Source organism: Sinocyclocheilus rhinocerous, unplaced genomic scaffold (assembly GCF_001515625.1).
Source record: "Sinocyclocheilus rhinocerous isolate Xijiao unplaced genomic scaffold, SAMN03320098_v1.1 scaffold1511, whole genome shotgun sequence".
Taxonomy (NCBI): domain Eukaryota; kingdom Metazoa; phylum Chordata; class Actinopteri; order Cypriniformes; family Cyprinidae; genus Sinocyclocheilus; species Sinocyclocheilus rhinocerous.
In genome coordinates, this window is record NW_015666239.1 from 6,460 (window position 1) to 19,839 (window position 13,380).

Genomic DNA, 13,380 nt, shown 5'->3' on the forward strand with positions numbered 1-13,380 from the left:
ATCTTTACCCCTTTCTCAAATCGAGCCGATCTCAGATACCTGTCTGTGTGACGTCACAAAAACAGGCCCCTCCCACGATAGTTTGATTGACAGTAGCATTTTACCTTAGCTCCGCCCTGAGTGAGCTGTCATCAGTCGGAGCAGATGTAGACAAGAATGAGTCCTGAGCGATCGAGGTGTTCTGTTGTTGGATGTAATAATGAACAGCAGTCGTCATTTACTCCCGACATCTGAGCCGCTGTAGACGCAGTGGATTACGTTTGTTTCTGAAGGGAATGTGCCCCCGATCTACCTAAATGTGTTTATGTTCTGCGGCTAAAGTAAACAGTACGGCTCAACACCCCACGGAAGAGAGGGGCGGGGTCAGCAGAGCTCATTAGCATTTAAAGGGACATGCACTGAAACGGCTCGCTGTGAACAGAGCTGTTTTTGACCGGGTAAAAAGGGTGTTTTACACTACCATTGAGAAATTTTAACCAGAGTATTTTCTTTAAGACCCTAAAGAATCATATCAGCTTGTGGAAAATGGGCATCTGTTGACCCCTTCAAGAACCTTAATTTCTTTTCAGCAGAAGGAAGAAAGACATGAACATCTTGGATGACATGGGTGTGGGTAAATGATCAGGAAATTGTTATTCTGGAAGTGAACTGATCGTTTAACTGGTGTGCGGATGCAGCTAAACGTCTGGTTTCATCTCGTCGGTCAGGCCACTTCCGGCCCGAGTTCATCCGGCCCGCTCCGCCGCTGCTGGTGTGTGAGGACGAGCTGTCGTGGCTCAACCCGTGTGAGCCGGATCACCGGATACAGTGGGACCGATCCATGTGTGTGCGCAACGGCACGGGAGTGGAGATCAAGCGCATCATGGCCAAAGCCTTCAAGAGTCCGCTATCAGCGGCACAGCAGACGCAGGTCAGACACAAAACCTTTCCTCAACACATCCAGGTCACGTCTCTCCCCAAACACAAGGGTTTTTGCATCGTGGCATTATTTTTGTGTCAATTAAACTGTAATTTATTTCTGTGATGCGCAGCTGTATTTTCAGCATCATTACTCCAGTCTTCAGTGTCACATGATCTTCAGAAATCATTCTAATATGCTGATTTGCTGCTCAACAAACATTTCTGATTATTATCAATGCTGAAAACAGTCGTGCTGCACAAAATAATCATATCTACAGCATTGTGAAAAAGTCCTGTTTTTTTATTTTTGCATATTTTTCACACTTGAATGATTCAGATCATCAAACTGATTTTAATATTACTCAAAGATAAGCCGAGTAAATACAAAATGCAGTTTTGAAATAATGTTTTCATTTATTAAGGGAAAAAAGCTGTGGACAATCTCCTTCAGGGTTTTCTGGTAGAGCGCAGGATTCATGTTTCCATCAGTTATGGAAGTCGTCCAGATCCTGAAGCTGAAAGCAGCCCCAGAGCATCACACTACCTCCACCATGTTTGACTGCTGCTATGATGCTCTTTTGATCAAATGCTGTGTTGGTTTTACGCCAGATGTAACGGGACACACACCTTCCAAAAAGTTCAACTTTTGTCGCATCAGTCCACAGAATATATGGTCAGCAGTGGCTTTTGCCTTGGAACTCTCCCATGGATGCAGTTTTTGCCCAGTCTCTTTCTTATTGTTGAATCTAAATGAAATCATTATTTAAAAACTGCATTTTGTATTTACTCGGCTTATCTGTGAGTAATATTAAAATTAGTTTGATGATCTGAATCTTTTAAGTGTGACAAATATGCAAACAATTAAAAAAAAAAAAACAGGAAGGGGCAAAAACTTTTTCAAGGCACTGTCTTATTTAAATTTTAAATTATTTATACATCATGTTAGTGTTTGTTGCACTGCCTTTATGCTTTTTAAAAATTACTTATTGCGATAATGAGTGTCTTCAAGATTAATTTTCATTAAGCAAAATATACAGTATCATTAAGTTTGGGGTCAGTAAAATAATTATTTTTCATACTTGTATTCATCAAGCACACATTAAATTGATCAAAAGTGATAGTAAAGCCATTTATAATGTTACAAAAGAAATTTATATTTTAAATAAATGCTGTTCTTTTGAACTTTCTGTTCATCTGTGAATCCTGAAAAATAAAATGTATCAGTTTCCACACAAATATTGTGCAGCACAACTGTTTTCAACATTGATAATAATCAGAAATGTTTCTCGAGCAGCAAATCAGCATATTAGAATGATTTCTGAAGATCATGTGACACTGAAGACTGCAGTAATGATGCTGAAAATTCAGCTGCGCATCACAGAAATACATTACAGTTTAACAGATATTCACACAGAAAACAGCTGTTTTACATTAGAATAATATTTCACTGTTTTTAGGGGGGTAACGGTACACAAACATGACAGTTCGGTACATACCTCGGTTTTGACGTCACGGTTCGGTATGGTTTCGGTACAGCAGGAGGAAGAAATACTAAACATATATATGTATTTTTTTAAATTAAACAATGTTTTACTGAACAAATTGCTCTATTTAAATAAATTCAATTATAATTAAATAAAAAAAAAATCAAAGTGTATTAAAAACTAATTAAAAACTTGTATGCAAATATGTAAATACAGTTTTTAAATTATAGGTTACAATTTATATTTGTTGTTGAAATATAATCATTTACACAGTGGCTGTCATAACTTGCTAAATAAAAGATTTATCTAAATATACATTACAAGATTAATTTACCTTTGATCAAATAAATGCAAAAACATTAAAAATCTTACCCGCCTGTAACTTTTCAATGGTAGTGTACATTTTTCTTGTTTATTCCAAACGACATTCATTACTGTAATACATATGTAACTTTGTAATAAATGAAAGGCAGTGCAACAATGTATAAATACTTAACAATGTATCGAATTTTCTTTGGTTCCTCACGGTTAACTCTCTCTCTCTCATCAGCTGCTTGGTGAACTGGAGAAGGACCCAAAGCTGGTTTATCACATCGGTCTGACTCCAGCCAAACTACCGGACCTGGTTGAGAACAACCCTCTGGTGGCCATCGAGATGCTCCTGAAGCTGATGTCCTCCAGCCAGATCACGGAGTATTTCTCTGTCCTGGTCACCCTGGACATGTCGCTGCACTCCATGGAGGTGGTCAACAGGTGCGCCGTCCTTCTCGTCGGGTTTATTTCAGTGCAGGTAAACAGGATCTTGTGCCCTGAGCTCTGAAGATGTTTGTTCTTTAATCTGTAGATTAACCACAGCAGTGGATCTTCCTCCTGAGTTCATCCATCTCTACATCTCCAACTGCATCTCCACGTGTGAGCAGATCAAAGACAAATACATGCAGGTAAACGCACACCGCACACGGACCATGATGCACCTGTGTGAGCAACATTCACAGGCCACACAGAGGATAGACTCATGCATTCAGTCAACATGATCTTCAGGAAATCATTATTAATTAACAGTGTTATGGAATTGAATAGTCGTTTCTAGGTCTGTGATAAGTGAAAAAAATTAGTGTCATGACTGAATGAATTCAAATGCAGTTTGAGTACAAAAAATTACAATAATTGATTCAAAAAGATCAATAAAAAATTCCATCAGTGTTTTGTAACAAAATATGAATTTTTGAATTTTATGCATGCTTTAATGCACTTATCAAAATGACTAAAGCAGTCAAATGTCAGAATTGTGGTTTTAATGACAAAGAAGTGTTCAAAATGCATAATTTATCTTACAGTCTGCAAAGGATTGTAAAAAGAACTTTACATAAACACAAGTTTATAAATGTGACCCTGGAGCACAAAACCAGTCATAAGGGTCAATTCTTTGAAATTGAGATTAATACATCATCTGAAAGCTGAATAAATAATCTTTCCATTGATGTATGGTTTGTTAGGATAGGACAATATTTGGCTGAGATACAACTATTTGAAAATCTGGAATCTGAGGGTGCAAAAAAATCTAAATATTGAGAAAATCATCTTTAAAGTTGTTCAAATGAAGATCTTAGCAATGCATATTACTAATCAAAAATTAAGTTTTGATATATTTACGGTAGGAAATGTACAAAATATCTTCATGGAACATGATCTTTACTTAATATCCTAATGATTTTTGACATAAAAGAGAAATGTATAATTGTGACCCATACAATGTATTGTTGGCTATTGCTACAAATATACCCCAGCGACTTAACACTGCTTTTGTGCTGCAGGGACACATATAAGCTTTTTTAACCAGCTGTGAATTTCTGTCTCTGTTTGGATGCAGAAAAGGAGGGAACATCTGCTCATATTTGCATTTTCTTCTATCTCTGATCATAATTCTGATCAAGAAATCAGGATCAGGCATCAAATAACGTCATACGTGTGAAAATAGGCTGAGAAGTCGATGTAATGTAGCTCAGATTCAGACAGGAATCGTGTGTTTGTGGTGTTTTTCTGCTGATTAATGGAGAATACGAGACTGATTCACCACACAAACGATTCTCAAAAGCGAAATTGCTACGAAACGCATCATATTTAGAAAGAAAGTGTGACGTGAAACAGCAAAACAGACACTATTTTTGGAAGCAGCAGCCAAAATGAGTTAGAAACTTGTATTGATTTCATTCACATCACGTAATGCAGGACCGTGTGATCAGTGATTTCATCTGTACATTTATAGTAGAACAAACTTTATTATGCTGGATAGCATATCCTGACATTATTTTGAAAATAATATTTTCTAAATGAATTTAATGATTATTTTAAAACTTACAATATGAATTTAAAATATTTAAAATGTATGCAGTCAGTGAAAGCGTGTGTCATCCTGAATTTTAACAAAACTACTGCACACTCAACTCGTCTGATTTGCTGTTAATTGATTTCTGTGAACTACGTTATATAGATACAATGTTACAGCAGTTATTTGGCCACATAATAGCTAACTAGGGATGTAACGATATCAAAATCTCACCATACGATACTTATTGCGATATTTAAAAAGAAAAAGACAATGAAGAATCAGGGGAAATAAAAAATATATTTTTTGTACATTTTAAAGTTATTCTATCTAATGCACTTTGAGAGTCAAAATTAAGAGCTGCAACCCATGTTCTTAACTAAGAAAACTTAAGTCAGAAGAAAGTCAGTGAATTGACTCGTACCTGAACTTTAAAGCGGACTCGACCCTCTTTTTATTTGTGATCTACTGTCTAAGTCTAAACTACACTCACACTGGTGTTTGAGGAAGCCAAACACATTAGAATATAATAATAACAATGACAGCAGTAGCCATATATTGTAATACAATTGCACTGTAAAATAAATGAAAATTAATATTTCATAGGTATATTATTTTTGCTTTACACTACAGCAGGGAAATTACAATACTTCTTTCCTAATTTCTACACTTGAAAGAGATATTGTGAATCTGGACTGCATTTAAACGGCTAGCTGTCTGCAGTTCTTACTGCACTTTAAAGTTTTTATTTTGAAGGAAAACTTCAGCTTCAGTGAAAACAGGCTTACAAAAACACAAACACGTCTCACTACAAATCTAGTGAAACAATGTAATCATCTGCCGTGAAAATAAAGCATAACTGTTGTTCCCAAACGCACGCTAAACTCACAGCACGTGAAATAAAGGAGTGGACTGCATTCATTCAGTGTGAACGAGTCGTTCTGAGACGCAGAAAACACCGGATCACGAGCTGATCGTCTGAACCAAGTGTGCGCTTCACAACGCGCAGTGAAAACAGTGACGTAATGAAGGGATTAAGCCATATTGTGCTTTCGGTTTTAGTTTGGACTGCATTCATTCAGTGTGAACGAGTCGTTCTGAGACGAGGAAAACACCGGATCACGAGCTGATCGTCTGAACCAAGTGTGCGCTTCACTTTGAAACAGACTTGATGAAGAGATGAAGCATATAATGCTTTCGGTATGAGTTCGTTTGACAGATACTGTGCCAAAGCATAATGACCCAAAACACAACTTTAAACACCTTTTGTGTTAGAATAAGAAGTTTAAATATATTTAAAAACTAAAATTTTTGCTCGGAAGACTTATCGTTACATATCGTCATGTGACCACGATAATATCGTTTTGCTATCGCGATATTAATAATATCGTTACATCCCTATAGCTAACATAATCATATATGTAACATGGATTTTAAAGCCATTCTTCAGATGCTCTGAGTCTGGGGAAGTGTGTTATTGTGTGATGGAAGGTGATTGTCTGTTGTGTCTCCTGAAGAACCGTCTGGTGCGTCTGGTGTGCGTCTTCCTCCAGTCCCTCATCAGGAATAAGATCATTAATGTTCAGGATCTGTTCATCGAGGTGCAGGCCTTCTGCATCGAGTTCAGTCGAATCCGTGAGGCCGCCGGTCTCTTCCGCCTCCTCAAGACTCTGGATAACGGAGAGACGCCTGCCGAGGGCAAGACGGCCAAATGAACTCAAGGACTAAAGCTGAGTCTCTCCTCTATTAAAGCACATGAGTTCAGCCTTTCAGCTCACAGAAGACGCCAGACTCAACGGCGTACGAACTCCATCTGTTTTCTGTTCTTACGTGTACAACATGCTCTGCTATCGTGACCTGTTTTGATCCCAAACGCCATATTTTTTTGTCCATTAAAGTGATGGTTACTTGTACGCTCTCAGACGACGTGCTTCAGTTTGTGTGTCTGGAAACTCCTCGGCTTCAGCAAATGCATTTGTGATGAATTTAAAGTGGATTTATTTGGCTCAGTTTTACAGAAAGTCATAATGTTAATGTTTGTAATTTTCAGTGAATTTATAACAGCTAAGGTCCGTTGTTAGGAACAACACGAAGCTGTTATAAATTCACTGTAAACCACGGCTTCACGGGGCTTATTGCTTTTATAAAACGGTTATTCCATATACGTAGTAAGGTTTCACAAAATAAAACAGAGCAAATAAAGTGTAATGATATTAATAAAAACAGTATCCTTCCACCAAACAATGTAGCTCCTCAGAAACAGTTGTGGTTGCTACAAAGTGGTTGCCGAGCAACAGACAAACGTAAACAAAGGTGTATGTTACTTTGTAGAGTAATTTACAACAGCTTCGAACAATGCTTCAGCCAATCAGAATCAAGGACCGGAACTATCCGCTTTATAATTGGCCGGGAGAAACAGCGTTATAAAAATGAATTCAACAGTAATAATATGTGAAGTATAAAAGTCCATAAAAAACCATTGGTATGGTGTTAATAGAGTAAATTGTTCAAAATTAGGGTTTTGTTAGTCCATTACAAATATTAAAAAGCTTACATGTTAGTTTTACGTCTTCTTAGAAGGCAGTGGCTATTTGCAGTGTAAGTAGCATATTTTAGATGCTCTTTACACTAATTAATAACAGAAGTATTTATGGATGCACTATTTACACCAAGTAAAAATAGCAATATATTCTATTTACACCTATGTGTTTTCTTTGCAATAGTCGTTAGATATTATTTATAGACTATAAATAGTGGCAGATGCTGTTCAGTTTTGTTGTACATTATCAGGATGCAATAGTAATGTAGAGTGTAAATGATTATATTTATTAAAAAATATTAATGGATGCCATTATTGGGACAATAAAGCCCTCCATAGACCTAGGCTATACCCCTAATCCTGATATAGAAACTACAAGGGTTCATGAAAATGTGTTTGGATTTCGTTAGACCCTGCATTAAATCCCTCGGCTCATTCAACTGTAACGGTGCTTTAAAAGAAGAAGCGCCGTATTTATTAATGCTCACGCATTAAAAAGTAGCAAATGCATATGTTTGTGTGCAAGCATAGGACCATTTGTGTTGTGTTTTGCTAATTTTGTTGTGTTGTGCATTACTGGGCCACCGTAGTTTAAAGCTGGATGAGAGGATCATTTACATTTGGAGACAATATAAACCATCAGCTTTACTGGTAACATTTTACCAATAACAATAAGGTTCCATTTGTTAAGAGTTATATACATTAGTTAACATGAACTAACAAAGAAAAATATAAAGCCAAAAAGGAAAATTAACTATAAATGTGCTCATCCTCAGCTCATCCGAGATGAGTTTGTCTCTTCATCAGGTTTGTAGAAATGTAGCATTGCATCAGTGTCTCAGCAATGGATGCTCTGCAGTGAATGGGTGCCGTCAGAATGAGAGTCCAAACAGCTGATAAAAACATCACAATAATCCACAAGTAATCCACAGCACTCCAGTCCATCAGTTAACATCTGGAGAAGACAAAAGATGAAACATTTTCCACTTTTCACTGGAGGAAGAGTTTTTATGGATTATGGACTCTATGGTATTTTAGTTAAAACGTCTTAATGCTGGATTAGTTTCAGCTTTTGTCTTCTCCAGATGTTAACTGATGGACTGGAGTGCTGTGGATTACTTGTGGATTATTGTGATGTTTTTATCAGCTCTCGTTCTGACGGCACCCATTCACTGCAGAGCATCCATTGGTAATAATAGATCATTAAAATCAAAGTTGTATCTGTTAATTTTATTCAATGGACCTGAGCTAACGTTAACTAACAATGAACAGTTAGTTTGTTAGTTGTTGCATTAACTAATAGGATCTTATTGTAAAATGTTACCTAATAGTATGTTAGTAGTATGAATAGTACGAAACGAGCACAAACACTTGAGTTAAAAAATGTTTTTTATTTGCACATTCACTTCCATTTGAACATGTACATCGGATTCAGAGACTGACCGTGTGTTTATTAACATTTGTAGGCTGAAATATCTGAACTACAAAAGCAAAACCGGGCTGAATTTGTATTCCAAATATGCGCACAGTGCTCAAAGACATAAACAGACATGACCTTTGACCTTTGCTTTAACCCCAGTTAAGCCTGAGGTTAATGAAGACAAGCGCATCATTCAGGGTTTCAGTGAATTTTCATGCCATTTATATATATTTTGAATTAATTGATTTATTTATTATTCATTTATTATTCAAGTGTCAAGAACTGTTTATTTATATTCTCTATAGAACTTCCTGTCATTTTCATGATATCTGTATGATGGTGGGAACCCAATAACTGAGCAACAACTTTAAAACATGAAAGAAAAATAAAAGCAGGCGTAAAATCCTGCGCTTCTAGATTCGTCTCATTCCTCGAGCCATGAGGCAGGCGAACACCGTCATCACCATCTTGGGCTTGACCTCCACCAGATCCTCCGGCAGCGCATACACTCGTGCTCCGATCTTCCTCGCCATAGAGATCGCGTACCTGAGAACACATCGGTGAGTTTGACATGCCGTTTGATTTTGAACAGAGTTTGAACAGTTCTGGGTTCAATAGAAGTTCAGTTCTGACTTTCTCTAGCAATTATGAGTTTATCTTGCAATTATGAGTTTATATCTCGCAATTCTGACTTTTTTTCTCACAATTCTGACTTTTATCTCACAATTCTGAGTTTATATCTTGCAGTTCTGAGTTTATATCTCGCAATTTAGATTTTTCTGAGTTTATATTTCATAATTCTGACCTTTTCTCGTAGTTCTGAGTTTATATCTTGCAATTTAGACTTTTTTCTCAGAATTTTGAGCTTATATCTCAATTCTGACTTTCATGTAATTCTGACTTTGAAGAAAATTGTAGACTTTTAAGAGAAACATTTTTTTCTGAGTGTCCCATTACACCATAGCGCTGAACTCATTTTTAACCCAGAACATCTGTGTAATGTTCATTAATATGCTAACGAGGAGTGTGACTCTGACATACTTTGCGTTATTGAGTTTCTCTTCGTCTGTCAGGTCTTCTGCCTTGAGAAGGTCGTAGCGGATGGAGCCGGGCTGGATGGCGTCAATCAGGTCCAGGACAGGCATGCTGCTGCTTATGGATCCGTCCTGCAGAATCATAACAGAAGAGGTAAGTTCTGATACAGATGGAACGCGTGTTTATCTTCACGGTGAGCGTGAACTGCTTACTTTAAAGCCGCTGATGGTGCCTTTGCCGGCCTGTTTGAGTGCGTCGTTAACCCAGGTCACGATGGTGTCGTCGTTGACCTTCTGCCCGTCTCCCAGATCCTCCAGGATGTTGAATGTGTATCTGCAGACAGAAGAAGAGCGAGACCTTCAGCAGGCGTGTGGATCTCAAGCGTATGATTGTGTGTTTGCGTGGATCTGAAGCGTATGATCACGTGTTTGCGTGTCTGACCTCCTCATGAGCTGCCAGAGCAGAGCGAGCGTCAGTGTCCGATTGCCTTCGTTTAGATCCTGACCAGCGATTCCCACCAGAGAGAACTTGGCCTCCTTCTTCCCCAGCTCCACTGCGTAGTTACAGTTCTCCAGCTGCAGCACACAACACTCCAGTTACACACGCGTGTGAATGCGTGTGTGTGCGTATGTGTGAGTGTGAGTGTGTATGTGTATGTGTGAGTGTGAGTGTGTCTGTGCGTGTGTGTATGAGTGTGTGTGTGAGTGAGTGTGTGCATGTGAGTGTGAGTGTGTGTGCGCGTGCGTGCGAGTGGGTGTGTGAGTGTGTGACTGTGTGTGTGTGTGTGCGCGTGTGAGTGTGTCTGTGACTGTGTGTGTGTGCGTGTGTGTTTTTATTTTATATAATGAATGAACATAATTATTTTGTTACATTTTTAGTAATTTTTAAAGTACTTTGGTCATTTTCCCCCAAACTATTACTATTTAGGTTTAAATTTTTTTTATTTAATTTTTTTATTTATTTCCATTTAGTAATTTTAGTGCTTCAGCTTAAGCTAAATGAAAATTACTATTATAGTTTTTGTTAATATTTTATTTTCGCTTCTATTTTTATACTTTCAGTTTTCATTTTAATTGTAATTTTATTATGTGCTTTTGTCTTTTTTCCCCAAAAAATATTACTATTTGGGTTTAATTTATTTTTATTTCATTTTTAGTTCAGGTTCATTTTTTATTTATTTTATTTCCAGTTAGTAATATTTTTAGTGCTTCAGCTTAAAAATAAACATAAATTAGAGAATAAACATTTAGCGCATATAAATGAGTTCAAAACATAGACGAGTTCAAAAAAAATTGAAGTATATCATAATATTTCTATTTACTTTATTTGAGTTTTATTTCAATTAATAGAATGTTGGCAGCAAACAAGTCTGTTCTGAGTGGTAATTAATAATCTTGCTAAATCTTTTTTTTTTTCTTTGCTTTATGAAAGACAACAAATGTAGATGCAAAAAGTTATGCCAAATAAATGCTTTTGTTAAATATCCAGTATAAAGAAGTGATGGAAATTAAAATGATAAAGAATAAATGTAAAATAAATTTAAAAAGTTTAATAATTTAATTATAAAATAATATATAATGAAAACATATTTTTAAATTATAAATAAATATTTTACAATTAATTATAAATATATATCTATATAATATACTTTTTTTTCGACTTAAATGTGGGCTGTTGTAATAGCGGAGTAGGTCCTTCCTCGGTCAACGTGAAGGCAGAAGTTCACTTGTCCTTTCTCTGGAAGCGTTTCATTGATAATCCTCTCTTGTAATGCATTTGTACCTTTTTCATGTTGCTGCCCAGTTTGGTATACGGTGGTTTGTTGACTTTGTCCCAGTCCACAGGAACCTTGATCTTTTCATAGAGCTGGAAGATCACCAGAGCATCGGCCAGATCCCTGGAAGAACACCGAGAACACAGTGAGAACAATTTTTAAATTATAAATAAATATTTTACAATTAATTATAAATATATATCTATATAATATACTTTTTTTTCGACTTAAATGTGGGCTGTTGTAATAGCGGAGTAGGTCCTTCCTCGGTCAACGTGAAGGCAGAAGTTCACTTGTCCTTTCTCTGGAAGCGTTTCATTGATAATCCTCTCTTGTAATGCATTTGTACCTTTTTCATGTTGCTGCCCAGTTTGGTATACGGTGGTTTGTTGACTTTGTCCCAGTCCACAGGAACCTTGATCTTTTCATAGAGCTGGAAGATCACCAGAGCATCGGCCAGATCCCTGGAAGAACACCGAGAACACAGTGAGAACAAGCACCACAGCAGCGCCACCTGCTGGACGCACCGGCTCAGTGTCTTCAGCTGTGTTTGAAATCACATCCCAGCTGACAGGGAACGTTCTGGCAAGGTTCTCTTAAAGTTATGAGCAATCGTCCTTCCAGTAACCTTAATAAACCTCTGTTCAGTTGTCCAGTCTTTAATAACTTTCTCAACACGTTAGCACAACGTTATTCACACATGGTTCGTGGAGTGTTTTTCTGAAACATTTTAGTTGGATGTTCTTCTAACTAATTTTAAACATTAAAACATGTTACAAGTTGGTTCAGAGAACATTCAAAAGTAACGTTCCCATAATGAGAAGAAGCAGTCGAGCAAGGCACTTGAGTATTGATATTTTCCCTTTCTTTAACTAAAAAATTAAAATAAAAAACCTTGCTATGTGCACTGTGCTAGACTAACTGAGGCTTGTCACAGCACTTGTATATTGTTGCTCTCTCGTTGGTCTGATTGCTTCTACTTTGTAAGTCGCTTTGGATAAAAGCGTCTGCTAAATGACTAAATGTAAATAATGTTGCAAAATGATGAAATGGAATGTTTCTTTAAAGTTCTCTCTAACGTTCACACAAAAACATTTTTTAATCATTCATAAAACTGGACAATTTGAACGTACATAGAACATTCAGAAATAATGTTTTTGTCAGCTGGGATACTAGTGCACTACTTAGTCAAACCGTGTTCATTATCAAGCGGTTCACGTTTTAAACGGTGGTTTGCTGCTCATTAGAGGCTTCTGAAAACAGAAATGCTTATTTTGCATTTGTGGAAATTAAAACTTTTTAAATTGAAAACAACTTTTTTTTGCTTTGATGTATAATGTGAAGGTCATAATCACTGTATATACAGTAAATAGAATGTAGAAATAGTAAGAATCGGCGATGCACCAAAATGATTTTTTTACCGAAACTAAAAGTTTTCATTAAGCTGAAACTCAAAAGAAAGTCGATTTAAACATCAATCCATTAATGTATTTAATAAACAATACTCAAATAAAAACTGAGTTGTATACAAGCATTTAAATTGCACATAAGCCCATTTTTATACTTATTAATGATATGATTATGTTTCTACTCTAATTTGTTGTTGAAACAGTGATACAAAATTTTCATGACAAATCTATTTAAACATACATTAAAGGCACAATATGTAATTTTCGCCACTAGAGGGCGCGTATTCAAAACAAATAAAGAGACAAAGGCTTAGTTTGATGAAGCAGTGACTGAGTGTGGAATCATGGGAGTTGTGGTCTTCATCCCCACAGCCGATGCAATCCGACGGGACTCGGGCAGAAATCATGTTCATGGATGAGCTAATGATTTATTAACGTAGTAGAATGAAGCAGGGTGAGGCTGAAAGCCGTCGAAGCGAAACGAGGCGCTGAA

General features: G+C 36.7%; 2 protein-coding genes across 2 annotated transcripts in view; one reads left to right on the forward strand and one right to left on the reverse strand.

Moving 5' to 3' along the window:
* Nucleotides 1-6,647, forward strand: part of LOC107732191 (CCR4-NOT transcription complex subunit 11) — a gene marked incomplete at its 5' end in the record, with an annotated part of 12,684 nt that extends 6,037 nt beyond the window's left edge. The window contains 4 exons of the mRNA XM_016543465.1: nucleotides 708-910; nucleotides 2,935-3,137; nucleotides 3,229-3,325; nucleotides 6,228-6,647. Of these exons, the coding sequence (XP_016398951.1) occupies nucleotides 708-910; nucleotides 2,935-3,137; nucleotides 3,229-3,325; nucleotides 6,228-6,425 (701 nt within the window). The remainder of the gene's footprint in view (nucleotides 1-707; nucleotides 911-2,934; nucleotides 3,138-3,228; nucleotides 3,326-6,227) is intronic.
* A 1,977-nt stretch (nucleotides 6,648-8,624) lies between these two features.
* The window catches only part of LOC107732195 (plastin-2-like), a 17,325-nt gene continuing 12,569 nt past the window's right edge, over nucleotides 8,625-13,380 (reverse strand). Inside the window, exons 12-16 of the mRNA XM_016543468.1 lie at nucleotides 11,828-11,942; nucleotides 10,146-10,279; nucleotides 9,917-10,037; nucleotides 9,711-9,835; nucleotides 8,625-9,215 (exon numbers count right to left, since the gene is read on the reverse strand). Coding sequence (XP_016398954.1) covers nucleotides 9,083-9,215; nucleotides 9,711-9,835; nucleotides 9,917-10,037; nucleotides 10,146-10,279; nucleotides 11,828-11,942 — 628 coding nt within the window. The 3' untranslated portion in view covers nucleotides 8,625-9,082. The remainder of the gene's footprint in view (nucleotides 9,216-9,710; nucleotides 9,836-9,916; nucleotides 10,038-10,145; nucleotides 10,280-11,827; nucleotides 11,943-13,380) is intronic.